This window comes from Nylanderia fulva, unplaced genomic scaffold, assembly GCF_048542155.1.
Source record: "Nylanderia fulva isolate GAGA-0341 unplaced genomic scaffold, ASM4854215v1 Scaffold29, whole genome shotgun sequence".
NCBI classification, from domain to species: domain Eukaryota; kingdom Metazoa; phylum Arthropoda; class Insecta; order Hymenoptera; family Formicidae; genus Nylanderia; species Nylanderia fulva.
In genome coordinates this window covers 1,056,175-1,079,866 of record NW_028190358.1, presented here as the reverse complement: position 1 = coordinate 1,079,866, position 23,692 = coordinate 1,056,175, and the positions used below count along the sequence as shown (strand labels likewise).

Sequence of the window (23,692 nt, the reverse complement as noted above, 5' to 3'; positions counted from 1 at the left end):
AATCTCACAAGCCATATATTTGCGAACTAAATTGTTTTTCACACGAAAATTTTATCGGGCACGATCGAGCTTTTTTTCAACGACGAACAAAGATTTCTGGTCTACGCGATAAACGGCACGAATTTTATCTTTATAGCGCTTCAAAATGGGGATTCTTTAACTCGCTTATCTACAAGTGCACGAACACTTTATCGGCGCAAAAACGCGAGCTAGTATCATTGGGCAAATATCAAAGATACAAAGTCGGGACGTGTCTATTAAATTTCTAAGAATGATCACGAGAACCGATAAGCTCCAGTCACGATGACTGCAAGATGTGCCGTAGACATGCATCTTGTCGCGTGATTCTTTAACGAGCAGTATTTATCTATGTATAAGTTATTATTATTATTCCACCTGAACGAAGGAAACGATCGCTCCTTACGCAATTAGTTTCATCATAAACCACCATATCGATCATAAACGAATGTAGTAATAACATCGCATTTTATATTTCGATTAATCGCTCGCAAGATTTACAATTGCTACTTCAATCTTACTTACGAGTGTATCTTTTGTAATATTTTTTTTTATTTTTTCTAATTGATTAAGTATATAGCTATAACTTGCAATTATGTTATTATGTTAAATTATTACATTATCTTATAATATTCTTCAAAAAATATATCCTAGAATATTCTTAATAAATAATTTAAACTTTATCTTCAGTTATTGGGAAAAAATTCAATTTTTGATTTTAAAGAAATTTAACTTTTGATTTTTGTTTCTGTACCATTTAATTTTTAACCTAAATTTTAACTTTACTTTCACTTTTAATGCTTATTTTTTCTAAATAATAATATTAAACTAAATTAGAAATCTCTCAAAGTTTTCACGTTTAAATGATTCTGCACATTTATGTTGTGTAATTTAAATCAATTAATACATAATATATATATATATATATATATATCTACCAATAGAGCCAAACGCGATGTTATTGCGAAAATTAGAAACTTGGGAATTCGTATCTTATTGTTGAGATTTCAAAATTCCCCTTGTTAATTCTCTTTTAACCCCCTGTAAAGAAATAGGCGAGAGTTTGGCTCTATTGGCCGATATAGATATACATATATATATATATATATATATATATATATATATATATATATATATGATATATATTAGCCGATAAAATTTTCGTGTGAAAAACAATTTAGTTCGCAAATATATATTATATATATATAATGTATTTATTTCGAGAGCTGACTATTTTTTAATATTTTTAAATTAATTAAATTTTCACACAGTAAAGAACGATTTTAAATTTGTTCAGAAATGCACAACCGATGTAAATATTTCGCGACACATATATATAATCATGCAAGTCTCGCGATCGATCTTTTACACCAATGTTACCTATTCGGAAACATTTTTGGCTAATGAGCAAATATTTTCCGCTCGTTGTACAAAATAAATTGCGACGCGCATGATTGCCATTTCCGGACACTCCATCAATTCCGCTTTTCCGCGCTTTCCATTCCCGCCAATTCCCAAGTTATAACCGTATAAAAAAAAGAATCATTGAAAATAATTGTTATTGCGAAGCGCAGCGACACAGCCGACGGCAAGAAATATCGGTTCCTACCGCGCATTACTCACGATCCGCTGAGACCGAGTTCGAAACAACTTCTTGAAGACTGTCCCGATGAATTATTCCGCGGTTACCCAGAAGCGTCCCAATGGACGAGGAATTGAAATACAAGCGGTATCGCGAAAACATTACAAACTCAGTCTTTAGCGACGCTGTTCTCCGCACGAATTTATCAACTGCGGCGCAGCAGCATGTGATATAATTGAAATAGAAATTCGCGAAGAGAGAAGCTACATCAATTTTATGTACAAAACTGTATTTATTTCATAGAAGAATTATTGTTGCAAAAAAGAAATATTACCGTCAATTTCGCTTACATATGGATGGTATTCTATCGCGTGCGTAGAAATATCCTCTACACAATAATGGATTGCCACCTCCGTTGTCGCATTTGGCAAGACGGTCACTATATCAGTAACAGTAACAGCTATCGTGTCAATAATTCGTGCAGTGGTAATATATCGCCGTTATATATCTTCTTTACAACCAACATGGATGCAACATGTGCACCGTGAGTATAAACAATCAACCTCCTCTCATTATCAGTATCACGATTTAATTTATCAGCTGCATTCTGAAAATATGCACGTTATATCGATTCATCGGATAAATTTGGTAGGAGATCGAATCGTCGCCTCATCAAACCAAAACAATTTTCTCCCCGTTCGTCATTTTAACGAATGGCTATTAATATTGGCAATTAATACATATATGTGTACCGTCCCACCGCAACCGATAGCAATCAGCACATTCAGTTGATTTATCATGAACCCCGTCGACTGAAGGCGTTGATGTTCTATACAAAAAAGCGAAATATCGTCGGCGCGAACTAGAGAGTTCGCGGGTACGTAGAAGTGAAACCCGAGACACAAAAGGGAGACACGATATAAATCAATAGGTCAATTAATTCTGCTTTCGTAACAAAGAGCGATTTGTCACCGGAGGGGAACCGAGCAAAAAATGAGAATGATCGTTATTGCGGCGCCAATGACAGGCGGCCGGGATATCGGCTTTCGCACGACATTATTCACTATATGTACAAAAATATATGCGACGAAAGGCCCGCCATGTCGAGCGGGCACACCAACGGCCGCCGGCCGTTTTCTCGTATCTACACGAGTATGTTCCGTGGAATGGAAAATTGAAATACGATTGGAAGGTGGAAGAGAGGAAAAAAAAAGAATCATGGCTGCGAGAGTCCGACATAATGCGCAATAGCGTAAACCGCGGCAAATATTTATGACTATATGTCTGCTCCCCGGTAGCGAAAGTTTAGAAGGCGTGAATACGGTTGGTACCACGCGAAAGCATGTGCGGGCGATTCGAATCCATGTGCTCGGCAGTAGGGGAACAGGTTCCAGATTTTATGCGCGGCGCGTACAAGCATGTATAATACGGTTAACATATAATTATTGGTAATAGATAATCAACGGTGAGCTGTTCCTCTCCGTTCAATTAATGCGTATCTATTCCTCCGGATCTAAGCGGGATGATGGGTGGTCCCTTATTACTTTCGAACAATTAGAACTTAATGACGTACTTACTTTTGTGTCTTTAGACATAAAAAAAATGATAGAGCAATTAAGATAGCGGACATTTTATCGCGCGCCAGAAGAGTGTATATTCCGCAATATCCGCGGATAACATCTCGTAGACTTAAGAGGCACCCTGTGCAAGGAATAAGAAGCCGGTAAGAAGTTCAATCTCGTGATAAATACTGCAACATGCTTTCCGAATATATGAGAACACGGAGACTTTCGGTATAATGGAATTCAACTTCGTTTTATAATAGTATCGTCGACCTATCGATCGCGGCATCTTTCAAATATCAACATAAAATAGAAAAGAACTAATATATCGAATCTTGTGTGTGAAACATTTATTCGAGAGGTCACTTTTTATAATCAGAGGTTTTTCAATCAGCATTAAGCCAAAATTATTCGATTTCGTAAATCGATTGAATAGATCTCATATGATACGCTATTATCGCAAAGACTCGTCTCAAACTCGCCAGATTTAGCTAAGATACAATATTAATTGTTGAAGATCATGGGCGGTGCAATCGCCGCGCGCGGGCGCTTTTTTATAGTCGGCATCTTTAATCTGTCCCCCATGGAAAACGAACCAGAACCGGCACACAAACACACACATGCACACGGTACAACCATCATTATGCACCACCTACGCGGGAAGTCCGGGACGACTATTCTAATGAAGGTATAAATCATGTTCCTCCGCAGGAAGCATTTATCGTCATCGGAATCATAGTCTTTCTCCCCATACCGAATTCTTTTTCTTATCTCTCGGGCGGACATCCGGTTTCATCCTCCGACACGCCAAAGAACACAACATCTCTAGTCCCTCGACATGGTCGTCCGGAGAATCCATGTTCGTCTGTGCGATAAACTGTCGGATTGGCATCAGACGCGTGTAACAGAAGACATTATTTCGCATCACCCTACGCGCTCATAATCCGGGATAATACTTTTGAAGCCGACAGAATCGCATACCTCGGGGAGTTTAATCCCATTAAATCGCGCGACGCAAAACGCCGCATATACGTGTCGCAATAATCATGCGATCGCGACACGGCTATCGCCTTGCGCATCTTCGCTGCATCCCTCATAAAACAGCAATTGACGTGTACAGCTATTAGCACATCTGAACTGTTACGCGGTGTAGATATATCCTGTTTGAAATATTCTCACGGGAAAAATCATCGTCCTCATCGTCGTGGAATTTTCATGACGCGAAGTAGGACGGGAAGCACCATATGGCAAAAAATATGGAATGAAAATGAAATTCTGTTTCCATGAGAGAGCATTTTTCTCGGTACCCGTTAATCTTGCGATATCCATCTCGTGAATAAATTCCCGACATATATTGACGGAACGCAAAGTGCCGTCTCTTTCGAGACATAGAAGAAAAATCGCTGAGAACAGCGATTAAAAGGAATCGCCTAAAAGACCTCAAGAGTAGAATCTATGGTATAATCTCGTTGCTGGCCTCATATTCTCAATTCAACCTTGCTCGTCTCTCACGCGGCATTATGATATTGTGACAGCGGAACACACCCATGATGGCTTGTGCGTCTTTCGCATTCAACCATCGATTGAACGAAGATAACTCGTTGGATAAAAAGTCTGATGTCATTGGTGATCTCTCGTATACATGATTACTGCGCGCATAACTCGTTACATGGTCGTAACGCGGCGACGGCAATTGACATTTACAATAATTTATCGGCGCGTTATTAAATTCCCTGCTGCGGCAGGAGGGCATAATCCCGGTACTAACAAGGTGCATATTAAGCAAGCGTCGCGTATAACCGCGTCGTTTACGTAGAATCGTTTGAATTTCTGGAACCGATGCCAGTGCCCGTATGAAGTGGTGCACTTTCCGGAATTAATTGCTATTTACAAAATAAACTCAAATGCTCGGGATGTGCATCGCAACCCGAATAAATTAACGAAACAGCATGTAATTGAATTGAAATTTCTGTCATAATATTCGGACGTGATTCAATCTACATGCATCAGACACGCAATGTTGCGTTTAAAAGGAATGTTCAAATTCACTGGCGTGGAATATCGTAATCAAGTATTAGCAAATTTTGCATTCACTAACAACAAAATTTTTATGTCTCGAATGCGAATGTAAATGGCAATTATCGGTACCGTAATTGGAGTATATCATAAAACGAATGAACCTAGCGGAGCGCAACGAGTTTTTTTATATCTCCATAAATTGATGAAGCAAAAATTTTTGCTGTTACGATATTTGCGTAATATAATACGCAAAGAGAATTTGTAAACAATCGAAATTTTATTTAAACAATTTTTGTTAAATGCCATTTTAATGCCGATTGAAAGATACTTTTATAACTGTATATAAAAATCAAAATAGATTTGTAAAAAATTTGCTCCAATTATTTTTATCATATAAATTCATTCTTATTATATAAAATGAAATGTCAGCCACGATCGTATGAAAAAATTGTAAAAATTGAATTAGCTTATCAAATTGTATACATTTACGGGATAAAATCATTGTCAACGGTATCGCGAATTATAATTAACGCCGCGCTAATCCAGGCAATCCGAGGTCAAGCGTTTTCACGGATTTCGATAATTAATTTCCCTCGGCAATCACCGCGGCTAACGGTAGTGCGATAATCAACGAGTCCTCCAGTAACAGCGGCAGATCGTATCGGTTTCGCCAACCAGGCAATTCTAATCGTCTTTTACGGTTGTCAGTGGCGGTCGAGTCGCGGTAGATTATTCACGTGTGCGCAACAATCGCCAACGGGGGAGCCAATGCGTGCTTAGACATAGGTGCAAATATGCATCGTAAAAGCGGGGCCGTAGGCTTCGTCGCTCGCTAAACATGAGTGCCGGCCTGTCTCGGTACTGCGACCGCCCATCGGTATTCCCCGTTGGTCGTTCAATAATAATTTATGCATACACAACGCAGCAGCGTATGTGCAGTTTGTGGGGTACGATCGCCTTGACGATCACCGGCGAGTTAAGCAATGCAACAAACGACGCCGCGAGGTATGCGACAGGGTACATAATACCACGTCATCACGATCGACGATCTCGCATGCGATTTTATTCACCGATCAAATTCGCCATACTGAGCTCTTCGGTGCGATCGCGGCCACGCGTTAATTAACACGTTTCGCGCGCAATCATAGATTTTTCTCGATATGCGTGACGTTACTACGCATACACACACCTCCTACCCGCGAATCGATATTTGTGCAATCGTCACGATCGATTGCGTGACAAGTGCGGGTGTGCGTCGCACGATTAGCGAACTGGCTCGCGGTAATTTATGTCAACCGTTTGCAACGAGTTGCGCGTCGATTAATAATTCAATCCGCTCTCGCGCGATCCGGTCGCGCGGAGAGCGCGGCTTTATAATATTTTACGTAATTATAACGACGCATAATTGATCGGCGTATGCTTTATGCAAATCGGAACTTTACTTTCGACATGCTGACTCGCTCTCGTTAATCCAATTCCGGGAAAACTAATGGCGAATTTATAGGGTTGTTTCTCGATTTCTATACGTGTTCGCGGCAATTAGAAGAGGCGCAATAGATACGAACGTTGGACGGTTCTATTGCACAGCAACACTGTCGCAATAGAAATTCCTTCTCCGCCGAGGACGCGGTTGTAACGTAAACTGTCATAAATTATCGGTCGATATGCGGAATTAATCGAATCTCACGAATATACGACGATACATATCGCATATAATCTTCGTTGGTCCATACAATACGACCCAATAAAAAGAAATGTTCGAAGTAGCTTCCTGGTAAATGTCATGTTGCTATAAAGATATATTTACTTGCAGAGATTAGAATCGCATTCAACTAGGATAGCAAATTCTCAGATAATAATAAAAAGAACGTGTAACATGATATAACCGATAGTATTCTTGCATATAGCCATCTTAGAACATTCAAAGATTCGCGAAAATATGATAACTGATCAATTTAATCACACATTAAAGATAAAAATATTTTAACATATTACTTTATCATTTTTTCGCACATATTTTAGAGAGAAGTGAAATTCTTGGTTTTACTTACAATTAGTTTTACTATAAACGATTTGATATGTAGCATATTTTTGTATTTGAATGTATAATTATTAGTAGCGATGAAGTGTATTAAAATTATAATTATTTTTATGTAACTTTTTATATATTTACTTGTGTGAAAAGAGCTGCAATGACAGCCGAAACGTTGTATTTCAACTAATTATTTATAATAAATGATTGCCAGTTTGGTCGACTTTTACCTTTGAGGAGAGATTTTTATTAATTATTACTGGCGAACCTTAAGGATTATTATCTGTTACTATAAACGAATTATTTTTTCGATAACTTGAACATTTGCACCCCCTTGAATTACATAAAACATTCCGAATGCAGAACCCGATAACGGATAGAAGTTCCAGTTATTATATTAAATCTGCCAATCGACAGATATTGGCAAATCGGAGATCTTCTCGACTAAAAGAATGAAATATTGCATGGGTGCAACTAATATTGCGCCATAACTCCCAATTATTTTATTACAACCGAGAGCACAAGATTCGATTTACGTTCTATGTCATATTTATCACTGTTCGAGCGTACATTCAGTATTTTCGATGGATAAATTCCCCAAAGGAATCAATCGCAATTATACACTCTTGCAAATCTTGACGAAATAGATTTCTCTTCGAATATATTTGAAAAATAAACAATTACAATTGTGTCATTTAAGCTAAATAATAAAACTGAAATATTTAACGTCTATTTGTTCTCTAAACATTTTTGGACCACAAAAAAAGATTAACAAAATCGATCATAAAATGTCTCATTTATCGTCGTCGTCAAAACCATCGCGATAACAAATTATTCCTTATATAGACGATCAAAGTAAGCATACAAAAGAGAAGAGAGAGAGGGAGAAAGAAAGATACAAAATAAAACGAAGATGACGCGACAAAGGGAAAGAAGACGAAGAAGAGGCGGAGGAGGCAAGATCGCCGTGAGGCCCCATGCCAAGCCGAGTCACGGCCGGATCTTTCGCTTTCAGATCCTTCGACGAGGCTTCGCTTCTTCTTCTTCTTCTTCTTCCTCCTCGCCTTTGTGAGACTGGCGCCGTGATTTTTCACGGTCTGCGTCGAGGGCTAATCGAAATAGTGAGCGCCACCTCGGCCCGGCTATATTTAACCCTTTTACCGCCTCTCTCGCTCCGCTTCGCTGATCGTTTTATTTCGCCGGGAATATCTGCCTCGTGACACCAATGATGATGATATGGCATAAACAACCCAGGTTAGGTATTAATATATATGTTAGTATATCAAATTTGATTGTGCAATGCACAGATAGAACTTCTAATAATTTTTATAACATATTATCTTACTCGGACCAGCTCTAAATATGAATGTTTATTAAAAAAATTTACTTCATATGAAGGAATTAATTTTAACGTTATTATGGAATTTAAAAAATTTGCTTTAATAAGATAAATTATGTATATATAAAATTTTGTTTTATATTCAATAATATTGATTTGCGCAACGAATATGAAAAACAGCAACAATAAATGAACAATAATTGTAAGAGATATAAGTATTAACACATAAGGAAGAGAGAAATTTGCTTTATCTTTTTTTTAATTATAAAGAAACTTTGGATTATTTTATTTCAAAAGTTAGGCGCGGGATATGTGAATGTTGTCTCGCTCCAACTTTTAAATCTTCCTTAATTTCGAAACCGTCTTCCCCTTTTTCTTTTTTTCTATTCGATCGCGCGAACCTTCGAAATACTTGTTCCATGACGCTTGGCTCCGTCGGAGGTCCAAGCTCTAACACCTTTAGAACAAGAAATAGAATAATGCGAATCGATGTTGATCATGCCGCAGATTAGCACGCCCGCAGCTACACCACGGCATTAATCACCCGTGGTCACTGACAAGTCTCGCCGTTTCCTGTCAGATAACGATTGATGGCTGAAATAATGAGCGGCAAGTTCCAATAAGTTTTACATTAACGTCTCTCTGTTCTCGCGATACCAAGCGATATCGAGCGGTGTCCTTTCCACGTTGGAGCTGTGCTTACATTTCACAGGAACTAAGCATAATATACTCGGCAGCGTACGCTGATATAAACCAACTCGGTAGAAACTCAATTTCCAAGTGCTTAAGAAGAGAAGCATACTTATATAATATTAATATCTAGCTGCTACCACGCGCTGAATACGCACTATCTCCAGTCCAGTAGCGCTTCGCTTTCATAACTTCGTTTATGATATCTCGTATATTGCATTAATATTTTCGCGCATATCGTCGCCGGTTGGGACGTTATTCGCGCAAAATTTAGAAGAGATACGCCTCTGTTATTTCTCGCGCTCATGTCAGTCTTTCGACTATGCTTACACTTGAGCTCGTAACTTATATACCATTCAAATTGCAAACGTAAATGTGACTAAATTAGTAATAATCTGACGACGTTTCAAGCATCTTCTATACATAAAATATGATGTATATATATAAATGTTCTGAAATGCATACCGTCATATTTAGATCTTGTATGATAATTAACTTGTGTCGCGACGAACGTTCACGATGATTAATATGATGTAAATTTCCCACGTATATTTATATAAAGTTTCGACGTTAAGCGCTTGCTTTATCATGTAAAAATAATACTTGTAATCGCGAGATAATACGCGCGAAATTTAAAAATACGGTGCGCATTCTCGCCTTGAAGGGTTAACAAGTTTTTCAGGATGACATATGCGCCACTTTGGAGCTAAACGGCCTATTCGTATACAGCATCGCCAGGAGACGTCACGACGAGAATCTCTCACCGGCCTCTCTCTCTCTCTCTCTCTCTCTTTCTGTATGTCTGAGAAACATGAGACCCGGTTTTGTGTTTCAGGCGGGTATGCTGCACGGTGACCACGGCGAGTTCTGGCTGGAACCAGTCGCCGTGTCCCTGGAAGAAAAACGCGGCACGTCGTCGGCCGACGAAATGACGACCGACGATTTAGGCGCCGGTGCCCGCTCGTCGGTCTGCGGAGGCCCGACAGCCCCCGGGGGCCGGCCTCATCTCATCTTTCGGCGCTCGGCCGAGCAGCAGCAACAACAGATCGAGATCGGCGCCGGCGGCCGCAGCAGGCGACGACGCAAAAAGAAGAGGAAGCAGGAGAGAAACTGCGGCACCCGCGGTGAGAACAGACACCTTCTTCTTGTTCCTATTTTGACTTTCGCCCGCGCGCCCTACAACCGCTCTCCCCCGCACGCATCACCGTCCCACACCAAGAGCAAGAGCTCGCTCTCTCGCCCTCTCTTTGTAATATGTATCGCATGTATTTATGTGTCTGCGCGTATAATGTAATTGGACGCGCCGTGGTACGAAACGTGGGCGTGTCATCGACGCCTTGTGTGTCTGTCTTTTATTTTTTGCCGACGATAATATCCGAACAGGAAGAAAGGTAGGGTGGGCGAGAGAAAGAGTCTAGTGTCTCACGCAGGAATATTGAAACATATAGTAGGATTAGAGAGGATTACAATGATGCTTAAATTAGTTTCTGTTATCTCTCATTCAACTATAATAATAGCTTTCTAATTCCTTGTAAGATTTTCTATTGTATGTATGCGCGACAGCATCGACTTGTTTATTATTTGAACGATGCAAAACGAATTGATTAATCCGACCTAATTCGTCCGAAATTACTGGCTCGTATAGTCTTTGGCACAACTTCAAGATATGATCTAGCCATTTGTTTTGATGTTCCCGCATTTCAGCGGATTAAATGTGCACAAGCACGCCGATATAGAGAAGTAAGATCGTTGGGTTGATACAGGATTTCTCTATACAGTAAAGCGCGTTCTCCACGAGGGGATAATCCAATTCGTTGCAAACCCGTAATTAACTACAATGAGTATCCATTTCGGCAGGCTTGCCAATCTATCGGATGGACCAAATGAAATCTTAATTACAGGCCTACAATCTGCCTCAATCTGCATAAATCAACCGCGGTGTTAAAGCGTTCCACAGTGTGGAAGCTAATACTATCTATCTCAATTGATTGACAAGAATCGATTGCGCGTATATTTTTGCATATTTTTAGCAACATTTATGATCGTTGAACCTGCAGCAAATAAACTGACGGTAAAAACACGCAGACTAAAAAAAAAGATTTAACAACTACATTGATCATGACAGCAATGAAATATCCGACAGAACCGCGTCGATTGACAGAAACGCGGCTCGAATGGCAAACTCAACCAGGCCTCGTTCAAGTTCAAGGCCGTGGACGAAGGAAACAGCATCAAGCGAAACGGTGGCATCGTTCCAAGAGATCGATCAGTACACCGCGTCATGTCGAGGTTCTTGTCGTCGCTGACACGACGATGATGGCTTTTCACCAGGATGGCGATGTGGAGACCTATCTCCTGACAATCATGAACATGGTGTCCGCGCTCTATCTCGATCCTACCATCGGTAATTTCGTCAACATCGTAGTGGTCAGAATTATTCTCGTCGAAGAAGAAGACGTAGAGGTATCTACGTTACGCTTAAAGTCATCGCTTTCAATTATCGCAATAATGATATATTAGTTAAACGCGCAATATAATACCGAGCGATTACTCGAAATCGATCGTTTCTGTCCCAGCAAGGACTGGACATCGTGACAAACGCGGATAGAACTCTATACAATTTCTGCAAATGGCAGCAGAAATTAAATCCTGCCGACGATTCGCACCCGAATCATCACGACGTAGCGATTCTAGTGACGAGAGAGGACATTTGTTCACGTGCGAATACCCCTTGCAGCACTTTAGGAGTGGCGCATGTTGCCGGTATGTGCCAACCAGATCGTAGTTGCAGCGTTAACGAGGATAATGGGATTACGTTGGCGCATACAATCACGCACGAATTGGGACATAAGTAAGCAAGAGTGGTAAATTATACCGATAGATATATAGTATAAGAAGAATGTTGAATTTCGTTTCTTTGTACAAAATATGGAATATTAAATGTTTTGTATGAAAAAAGAATTATTAAAAAATGTTAATGTAACATCTATCTAGATATGCGTCAATTTCGAATCTCTATTATCATACTGTATATTCTGTTTAGTTTCGGAATGTATCACGATACGGAAAAAATCGGCTGCAGTAAACGCGAAGGCGATACTTTACATGTAATGACACCAACTTTTGAAGTGGACGCTGTTGGAGTAGCTTGGTCCAGATGCTCTAGGAGAGATATTACAAACTTTTTGGAGTAAATAAAAAATATATTTAATAAAAAATTTTTAATTTAAAATCCTGCAATTTCTGCATTTTCTACGTAAACAAAGAAATATAGTATTGTATACGTATATGGTATACGTTTTTCGAATGTTTTTAGCCAAGGAAAAGGCGACTGTTTAGAAGACGAGCCTGCGGGCAATGATTATGCGTATCCGGATTTGCCACCCGGTGCAATGTATAATGCCGAGCATCAATGCAGATTGCAATTCGGCGTAAGAGAAGCTTCTGTCTGTTCTCCGTTACAGGAGGTAAACAAAAATCGTCAATAATAAATTTTTTATCTAAATTTAACTGGTTCGATTTAAATAACCGCGATTTAAAGATTTATGACCATTTATGATTTTAGATATGCTCGAAACTATGGTGCATCGTGGACGGTTCTTGCACTACTATGCTGCATCCAGCAGCTCCGGGAACACATTGTGGGAAGCACATGGTATACAATCAAATTCTCTCAATTAAAAACAATCTGTTTTCATTAAATTGCCTATTTCAGCCTTTATCCAAATAACTAATAAAATTTATTTGAAAAGATAAGTTAGCAAATATTATAAGAACATCTAGATTATTTTAAATTCATTTTTACATCGCACTTCGTAGTGGTGTCAAAATCAGGAATGCGTGCCTATTGTCGATCGACCGCGGCAAATCGACGGCGGTTGGGGCGAATGGGGATCATGGAGCGAGTGTTCGAAAACTTGTGGCGCCGGTGTCTCGATAGTCGAGAGGAAATGCGATCATCCGGAACCTGCTCACGGCGGAAAGTTCTGTATAGGCGAGAGACGCCGCTATAAAATCTGCAACACGGATCCTTGTCCGGAAGGTACACCAAGTTTCCGCGCGGTTCAGTGCAGCAACTACGATGGCAAAGAATACAAAGGGAAGAATTATACCTGGCTGCCATATTTCGACCAAAGTAAGTAAACTTATAAGCGCTGTTTGCTGAACAAAATTTTTTCTCACGATCACGTATGCAATTCTAAATGATACATTTTTTTCAAAATGCACGCATTATATATTATATATAATATAATATATAATTGATTTGTACGCATTGATATGTACGAATATACGAACAAATACGTATTTCAAGCAATTTATTATTTACGAATCTTGTCAATAAGTTATTGAGAAATTCTATCAAAATACATTATATATATAAACAAAGAAAACTAAAACTGTTATATGTGATACGATAAAATAATTATATTTAAATTAGTCGATAACTGTTGCGAATTAAAAAAAGGATAAATAGAAAGAAACATTTAAATCACGCAATAATTTAAACATTTAATTATGTTTAAATGAAGTTTAATTTACACTCTCTCATTTAGCGGAGCCTTGCGAACTTTATTGCACTGATACAGAGGAAAGCGTAATCGTTCCTTGGGGAGAAGCTGCTCTTGACGGTACGCCATGCAACGTTGGTACTAGGGACATGTGCATCGCTGGCATATGCAGAGTCAGTGACTTTCTAAATAGATAATTACTTTCAAACAGTTTTAAATGTTTAAAATATATTTTAAAAAATTGGATCTCTTATTTAATGCATAAAAATTGTAAGCATTAAATAATATAGATTCTTTTTTAGAAAGTCGGTTGCGATTGGGTGGTGGATTCCGGTGCTACGGAAGATCGCTGCGGGATTTGTCACGGCGATGGTACCCAATGCGAAACTACCAACGGCGTTTATGACAAAAATGATGGTCCTGGATACAAGGAAATCGTTGTCATTCCGTCCGGTTCGCGAAATATTAAGATCGAGGAAATCGGTAATAGTAAAAATTATATCGGCATCGGCGTGCCGAATTCCGACAAATATTTCCTAAATGGAAAACGGTACGTATAATTCAAATTGCAAAATTTCAACATGTGACAATCTAGACAGCTGATCGCGAATCGCGTTGCTTGCTTTGCCTAAGTTATATATTTTTATCAGACAAAAAGTTAGATTATCATACCGTAAGACTTGCACTTTGATGAACAAAAAATTTTCATAATATTAATATGTGCGTAATCTTAAACTGAGATTTTGATTAGACAGGCAGATCACTTTAGCGGGCGAATACGAAGTCGCTGGAACGCCAGCTTTATATGAACGTGATCGAGACAGAGAGAAGATTAGAATCCCAGGACCTATCAAGGAAGACATCGTAGTCTATGTAATATATTATCTCGATAAACTGCATATAAAAAACTTAATATTTAATTATAGCCTACAAATTAAAATATTTTATGCATTTATTTACAATGTTTTCCATTTGAATTCCGAAATTTGAAATTTATGTCATATTTATATTATATGCCAAGTTCGCGATTCGATAGATTTTAGTAAAACAATTTTCGTTTCTTTGGCTGTCATAATTAATTGTCGAGTTCCATTATTTCAGTTAATTTACAGAGGTCAATATCGCAACTTCGGATTACGTTACGAATACACTGTGCCGAAGAAGAAGCCTGATCGAGCTCCAGAATACTCATGGACATTCTCCGATTGGACTCTCTGTACGGTCACTTGCGGCGGTGGCACTCAAACTTCGCACGCTATCTGTCGCGAAAGGAAGAGCGGTACCGTCGAGGACTATTTCTGTGACGGTATAGAGAAGCCGGAACCAAAGTCGCGCGAATGCAATTCGAATCCATGCCCCGCGAGGTAAATTCTAACTTCGAGTCCGATAAAACGATTGTGACAAAATTCGAAGAACTTCGAATAACATTATTATCTCGTAACAGGAATTTTCTCGAAGCGGTTGAATAAAACTTTATTCACTTTTCGGTCGTCATCTTTTCTATATTTTTGCTCTATAATGGAGAAACTCTCTCTATTGATTGAATTTTATAAAATAATTGCAGATAACAATTTAAAGTTATTCGATGTCTTATGTAAAAGAGTGTAAAAAAGTTTTACAACTTTTAGATGGTGGGTGGGTCCGTGGCAAATGTGCCCTGTTACGTGCGGCGATGGCGCGCTGCGCAAAAGATCAGTAATGTGCGTGTTCTCCGGTGCCGGTACTGATCGATCAGACTTGGCTCTACCCGATCGCGATTGCAATAAGAACATGCGACCCGAAGAAGTGGAACCTTGCCCCGATTTGCCGCCATGCGGGCCTACCTCGGAGATACCACTATTCGTGTACGCTGACAACAAGGACATGTCATTTTACAATATCAGCCTGAACGAGCAGGACGGTATTACGATAGTCGATAGCCTCACCACCGAAGAGCCCGAAATTCTCGAATTCGACAACGTCGTCGACGAGAACCCGGACAATTCTATGTACAACACTAAGTCGAAGTGGACGGTATCGAAATGGAGTCACTGTTCTAATGGCAAGAGGAGCAGGAAAGTCACCTGCTCCGTTCCGGGCGATTGTAATCCGGATAACAAGCCGAACAGCGTCGAGGATTGTTATAGTGGAAAATGGATCTCCGGTAAGCTACAGATGGTTTATGCGATATTATACAAAGAGTGTGTATATCCCTTTTTTCTTTCAATATATACAAATAGAATTTCTTCTAATTAAAATTAAATTAAATTTACAACAAATATTTTATTAATTAAAATGTAACTTCGATAAAAATTTATAATTCCGTGAGATTATATAGATATTTCCATAGTATTTAATGGAATATCTAGTGCATACTTGTTAAATGTGTTAATACGAATATCCTCATATAAAGCTGTTTATTTAATTGCAATTACAGGAAATTGGGGAAGTTGCAACGCGACCTGTCTCGTAAAGTCTGGAATTAAACGTAGAGAAGTGCAATGCCGTGATCGTGCGACAAACTTGCTATCCAATGATTGTAATCTTGATAGAAGACCGTTTGATACAAAGCGCTGTTATTATCGACGGCAATGTACTAATGAGAAAAATGGTAATACATCTTCATAGTTAAATTTTATCCTCAGAAACGAGAAAACCTTCCGCGTGTATTTTCTATATTAAAAACATTCTGTTTTTATATAGAAAAATTGTTGTATTTTGCGAAATTCATAATTGTATGTTTTCAAATCTTGATAAAAGACTTTCAAATTAAGATAAAAATTAAGTAATTAAATATAATATAATATAAAAAGATTTGGCTAATTGCTGCGTAACATTAATAATAAACAATTAACAATTATACTCCTTCCTGTGCAATATTTAAAAGTTATAAACTCACATTTGTCGCGTCACAGCAATTGATATTGAATAAAAGTTTCTGACAAATAGAATAATAATTGAGTCGAGAGAATTGGAACACGTAACTATATGTAATGTTAAATTATACTAGTAACGTTATAGAGCGTTTGGCTTGTCCAAAGTTGCAGAATATGCTCTATCTAAAGGTGTCGAGAAACTAGAATTTATATGAGAAAACCGCGGCTCGTAACAACTTGCTTTATGAGATCATACGCCATGTCGCTCGATTTGCATGTGCATATAATGCACCCAATCCGCGCGAGCGTACGTATAAATACTTATTATAAAGTATTCTAATTTCCGTAACAAGTATCATTAGCATATGCAATGAATTCTAGAGATTTGTGTATCAAATTTTGAACAATTGAATTTTTTTACTTATAATGTTCGTTTTTTTTTATAACGCGTGTAAAGAAGTTTTAAAATATCGCCTAATTTTTTTTGTAATAATACACACGTCCAATAATTAATTTGTTATACCTTCTTTTCAAGTTACAAATTATATTTGTGAATGGTCACAGATAACATATATGTATATCTATATATATAACTTTTTTCAGATTGCAAGGATAGCATAGTTCCGTCGTGTGCAAACTACAAACGTATGTGTGATACATCATCGATCGTGCGAGAAAAGTGTTGTGCCACGTGCATGAAACGACGACGACACGTCCGCCACAATAGACGACACATATTTGCCAAATAACAAAATAGAGCTGAGAAATTGTGAAGTGCAAAAGAGTATTTTTAAATCAAATTTTTGCAAAGGACGTATTTGTCTAGTTTCGTTCATATTACACTTGAATTAAGATAAAAACATAAATTAACATTTCACGTTTAACATGACAATAAAATTTTTAAAAAAATGTATGATTGAGAAGTGATATTACGAGATTATATTTGTAACTTTGTACTACTGCGTGTATGTATGTATATGTATATTTTGTATCAAGATGTAATCACACTTATGTACGTAGATATGCTGTTTATCTACATCATCATCTCTATCAATTCGCCTTAAATATAATTAAGATACCAATTGAAAAACGTTGCAAACACTATGTTTACAAGTTATTTTACATTAAAAAGAAATCAATTACAAAATGAGAAATTTATTAATATTATTAATATATATTATTTAAAAAATTTATATTATAACAAAAATAATTCTTATGTAAAAAATATTATCCAATAAGTCTGATTTGATTATATTATTAATATTTCATAATATATTAATTTACTCAATATTTTGTTAAATAAATATTTTAAATAAGTACAAATTTTAACTAATAAGTTACAACGTTTTTCTGAGGAACTGCTTAATTATCATCATATAAAATAGCTATAGTTTCAATAATTTTATATTCATTAAATCTTCGCGAATACGTAACACAGGAAAAAAGTCTAGGATGTACAATTATTTTAAAGATATGATTGCCACATTGAATATTGTATCCAGTGATTTGATACAATATAAGCAGTTTGCTATTCAAATATTTAATTGATATAAAAATATTCATACAAAACTTATATAAATAACATATTTTTTATATGAAATTTTATTTATATTGATAATGTAACATCAGTTTTCCTGTATACTGATTTAATTAACTTCATCAGTAGCAAGCAAGAATAAAATAAATTTGCAGTAACTATTAATTTATTGACACACATTGAATATTATAATGTGTTTCAAAATCTTTCACTAATATTTATGTTAAATTATTTGTATTTGTCCAAAATAAAATAAAGTTCCTCTGTTCTATATTTTCTTAGAAAAGGTATAAATATTCTATACCTATAACCTTTGCATTTTAAGTAGACTATTGCAGCATAAAGTTTGAAAATAATTGTATTTTTAGCACTCACCGTTGCTGATTTTCTACAAATTTCGTCGAGTTTTTCCACAACACTCAAAGTCTCCAGACATCAGCCAATATCTGTAAATAAATAATTTAGGCAACAAGTTACATATAATAAAAATCAATCAGATAACATACATGCAAAATTCTTCAAAAAAAACACATTACTCTATATAATAGCACAACATATTCAAAATATATTTAGAGGATATTTAGAAAATATCCAGAGATATTTGAACATCCTCAGGATGTTCATATATATATATATATATATATATATATATATATATATATATAATATAGATAGATAGATAAATCATTTAAACTCCGAATAATATGCAAATCTAGATTTTCGAAAATTTTAAGAGCATTATTACATTAGTTCTTATTTCGCTCAGTTTAGATCACACAAGCAATAGACAAATGTTATATTCTATACCTAAATTCTCAGGTAGCGATATACATATAACCGCATTTTGATGTCGAAGTGATTTGCATCACTTTTGCTACCGAGATTTATATACAGTAAGTGCATACACTTACGTATATTCATGATATTACAACGTAATTAATAGTTTCGTTATTAACTAATCAGGCCAAAAACATGACAAAGATTTTTTATCTCTTTTTAGCGCTTCAAAACATTTAATTATTTTCACTTTGCGTACGACTCTGCTATCTAATTTGCTATCTTACGCAATATATTTTGAGATTTCCAATGAAATTACACCATTTCCATTTCTTAAACAATAAAAGAGAAAGATGACTCACAAAAGTGGCTTGTCAAAACTTGTTTTTATGCAGGATTTTTCGTATTTATTCTCGAGATGCATCAACACTCGCGACGCGTTACTTGTTTCGAATCGCCATTTGCAATATCGAAGCGCGCAGTTTAATACGCATATACGCCACAGGCGGCGCTGCAAATCATCTCTCTATCGTAGTATAACCTTACCGTAAATAGATCAGTCATATGTTCATGTGTAAGAATGCGATGTATTCTTTCATTCATAAATAATCTTTACGCACTACTACATACGCTTATTGCTTTTGACAATTTGGTTAGATTAAATGGGAATGATACGTTTGTATCATAAGAGAATTCCTATAATCGCAACAAATTATAAATAAGTTTTCCGCCGTCTGAAAGACATGTGAATAGAATAATGTTTATTTACTGCACATCATATAGTATAGCTCGAGAAAAATGTCTGCAATTATAGATGATAAAGTTGTTGCAGGTGCGAAGAATTCAAATACGATTAAAGAAGACCCAATTGTAGCGTTAACGGTATGTAAAATATATTTCTTGTATTTATTTCATTTGACACAACATGTTACTATTGTTATATACATCTGCTGCATAATTGGTTTCAGGAAAAAGTGAAAGCCTTGTATCTCTTTCGAGATCGCTACTTTGAAACACATTCTATCAATGAAGCGATAAAGAAAAATACCGATGTGGAAAAGGAGATGAAAGACACGCTGAGCAAGTTTGATGAGTGTAAAGGATATGAGATCGATGGCTCACGTGCAAAGTATTATTATTTAAAAGGAAGAGCACTAAATGTAGTGGATCGTTTTATTCCACAAGCAGAGGAACTTTTAAGTAAAGCTGTGAAATTGGAGCCTAAATTAATAGAAGCGTGGAATGAATTAGGGGAATGTTATTGGAAGAATGATGATATAAAACAAGCAAAGAATTGTTTTGTTGGTGCTGTGCAACATGTACATTTTTTTTCTTCTCAGTCTTTAGAGACTTTCTGTTTAAGAATTTATAAGAATTTATTGTATATTATATATATATATCATTTTTTTCAGGGTAGAAATAAAGTGTCTTTGCGAAATTTATCAATGGTGCTTAGACAAGAACAAACTTCATCTATTGAACAACGGACAAAAAATATTCAACAGGGAGTTGAGTATGCTAAAGAAGCTGTAAGCCTTGATACAACTGATGGAGTATCTTGGGCAATATTAGGAAATTCTTATTTGTCTTCTTTCTTTACAGTAACACAAAACCCAAATACTTTACGTTTATGCATGTCAGCATATATGCAAGCGGTAAGTAAAGTAGTCATGAATATCTATCTACATTTTTTCATTTAACCATATGTTATTGCATATAGTACATATATATTATTCTCTGAAAATTAAAGCTGTACTACCTTTTTTTAGGAGAAAGATATTATTGCGAGAAGTAATCCGGATTTGTTTTATAACAAGGCAATAGTAAGTGTTAATTAAATTTTATAATCTTTCTGTTATTGTTTAACATTTTTAATTAAATTTTTTTTATAATTACTCAAAATCTATAAATTTATTTTAGGCTCTAAAATATCAAGAAGAATATAATCTTGCATTACAATCATTCGAAAATGCAATGACACTTGATCCACTATGGGAAACACCACGCAACAAAAAAGATGAATTACTAAAATATCTTAAAGATATTCAAAATTCAATTAATAACAATGGACATGTAAAACCAAAACGATTATATCAATTAATACGGGTATTTATATAATAAAAATTGATAACAATTAGTAGAATTAATAATTCAAAATAATTATATGTGATTTTGGCATAACAAACATATTTATAGGTTTATGATTAAATGTAGGGATTGGATATTAAACATTTAGGACCATACAAAGGTGGATCATACACATCTGGAGAGAAGTCGTTAAAATTAGATTTAATTTCATTGAAAGAATTAGCTCTTGGACTGAATATCGAGAAAGTTGTATTTGGAAAAGTAGTTTGTTGGATACAAGACTCGGATTGTGTTCCATTGTAAGTATTTACAAATGTTGTGCATAATGTAACATGATGTAAAATGTCGTTTCTTTATTTTATACTTATTTATTAATACAAATAATTACTTAATTTTTTCAGTGCTTTTTGCCTTGTGGATGAGCAGAAAACATGTATTGTTGTTACTGTATACAATCTAGCTAAAGGCCGAGGAGTTACAGTTGGGGATTCTGTTGGTATACCAGAGCCTTTTGTGATACATCAAAAATTCTCCTATATGAATAATGTTAGTATTGTGTGCACATTTTTTTATAAAGCAAGTATTGTCGAATACTTACAATATACATTGTACGTTTTTCTTTCATTTCTAGGAATTTGACTACAAATCTATTCGCGTCGAAACCCCAATTGTACTTGTAGTTAATGGAAGAAAATTGGGTCGAGAGCAACAAGCAAGCGCAAATTTGCATAGTTATAAAATGACAGATTAAATTGGATAAGCTATTCAATAATAAGTTAATTGGACATTGGATTACATAATTAGTCCTCAGTAATAGATGATTTTCGAACTTATATTTGCTTTTGAATAACAGTGCGAATAGCTAACGATGAAACTAATCAATACATTTAAACATATACATTTTTTAATATATTACGATATATATATATATATATATATATATATATATATATATATAAATTTCAAATATATTTCAAACATTATATTAGCCATAATCAAAACTAATAATCTAGAATATATGTTATATCAATTTCATATTTTATAAGCTGCTCAGAGTAAGAACCACAAGAAAAAAGATATAGACATATATTTTTCTTTTATAACTATATTAATTAGGCGTGAATATAGTTCGAAAAAATAAAAAACAATGCATCTGTCAATTTATAGAGCGATAAGACTATTTTTTATATTTAAGTTTGACTGATTGTGAAACAAAAACTATTTTTAATATCTTATTTATATTTTAAGTCGTATTATTATTTGGTATTTAATACTTTGTCACTTGTAACATAATTAAATTGTTATAAAACACAGAAAGCAAAAATCTTTTTTACAAATTTCATAATTATATATAATTTTTATCGACTTTCAATTAATTTGTATATTAGAAAATTTATTTTGCGTAGAATCGTATACATTTATATGCTTGTCGTAATATCGTGTGTTATTTCCTGTTATTATATTTTATTAGGCTATCTATTTCAAATATCTATATTAATCAAAATGTATACATATGTACAAAGAAATGTTTTCTATAAATAAATTAATAATCTTTATAAAAAATATATTTAATATAGTTAATTACATATTCAACTATAGTATTTTAAAACATTTTTAGTTTCTAAACTAACAGAATTGAATATATCTTGTATTTATTATTAGTCTTATTACATTTTATTTATTTACGCGTTTCCGTACATTTTTTATTAATATTTATATATGCAATAAATATACTTCATGGCAATATCAATGTGATTTTTATTAATAATATATTTTATTAATAAAAAATGTTAAAGAAAAATATATGTATACGTATATTATGTATGTATATATTTTAAAAATACTATAAATATGAATATAAATTACTTACTAAACACCGTTTCTCACCGTCCTTCACCCGACTATTATATCGTTTCTCCGGAGCTCCTTTTCGTATGTTTATCCTTTGTTATGTTTCCTCATGGCACTTACATTCATTCACAAAAATATGGTTAATTAAGATTATAGTTTAATACACACGTACGGGACACTTTACCCGCGATCATGGGATATGAATTTTATTATAGCGTAAAAAACAATATAAAAAATACGATTTGTGACATACACAAGACTAAAATTATACACCATACACATCTATATACAGTAATGCTATTTTTATTGTATGCATATATACAAGGTGTCCCATTTTAACTTTCGGATAAAAATATCTCAAAATCAGGGGATTTTAGAAAAAATGTTTCAAACATTTCAAAGGTATATGGCTGTAAAAGGGACATAAGATATATAAAGATTTTGACCTTGGATAGTCATTTTAAGGTCACATGAAAGTCACACCTTGTATTTAATATATACATATAATAAAAGTGTGTATTGTATAGAAAAGTGTGTCTGCAGGAACAAAGTATCGATTTTTAATACTTTATTAGAACCTGCCAAAAATACTATTTCAGCGGTACAAAAAAAATTGTACGTAACAAAAGTTATAGAGTAGATATAATTAGGAAAATTTAATTATCGCAGCTATAATTATCATTAAAACAAAAAGAAATTAAATAAAAAGATATGAATATTAAAAAAATGAAATATAGCGTGTTTAAAAATATCGAGATACATTAATAAAATGGTCCTCGGCTTGAAAATAAAAAATATTGAAAACATTGTGTCGTAAACTAAAATTTCATTATC

At 35.2% G+C, this 23,692-nt stretch overlaps 2 protein-coding genes across 2 annotated transcripts in view; both read left to right on the top strand.

The window, feature by feature from the left end:
• The window catches only part of LOC114933135 (A disintegrin and metalloproteinase with thrombospondin motifs 7), a 46,087-nt gene extending 27,674 nt beyond the window's left edge, over positions 1-18,413 (top strand). The window contains exons 4-17 of the mRNA XM_029305617.2: positions 10,078-10,366; positions 11,386-11,705; positions 11,819-12,093; positions 12,286-12,432; positions 12,559-12,709; positions 12,808-12,897; positions 13,062-13,377; positions 13,796-13,923; positions 14,053-14,300; positions 14,506-14,623; positions 14,852-15,114; positions 15,379-15,893; positions 16,167-16,340; positions 17,209-18,413. Of these exons, the coding sequence (XP_029161450.1) occupies positions 10,078-10,366; positions 11,386-11,705; positions 11,819-12,093; positions 12,286-12,432; positions 12,559-12,709; positions 12,808-12,897; positions 13,062-13,377; positions 13,796-13,923; positions 14,053-14,300; positions 14,506-14,623; positions 14,852-15,114; positions 15,379-15,893; positions 16,167-16,340; positions 17,209-17,354 (3,180 nt within the window). The 3' untranslated portion in view covers positions 17,355-18,413. The remainder of the gene's footprint in view (positions 1-10,077; positions 10,367-11,385; positions 11,706-11,818; positions 12,094-12,285; positions 12,433-12,558; positions 12,710-12,807; positions 12,898-13,061; positions 13,378-13,795; positions 13,924-14,052; positions 14,301-14,505; positions 14,624-14,851; positions 15,115-15,378; positions 15,894-16,166; positions 16,341-17,208) is intronic.
• A 1,030-nt stretch (positions 18,414-19,443) lies between these two features.
• Positions 19,444-22,470, top strand: LOC114933074 (tetratricopeptide repeat protein 5). Its single transcript, XM_029305518.2, has 8 exons — positions 19,444-19,801; positions 19,888-20,238; positions 20,332-20,574; positions 20,689-20,742; positions 20,840-21,025; positions 21,134-21,306; positions 21,409-21,553; positions 21,639-22,470. The coding sequence occupies exons 1-8, from the start codon at positions 19,718-19,720 to the stop codon at positions 21,756-21,758; spliced, it is 1,356 nt and encodes a 451-aa protein (XP_029161351.2). The 5' UTR covers positions 19,444-19,717; the 3' UTR covers positions 21,759-22,470.
• The last annotated feature ends 1,222 nt before the right edge of the window (positions 22,471-23,692 follow it).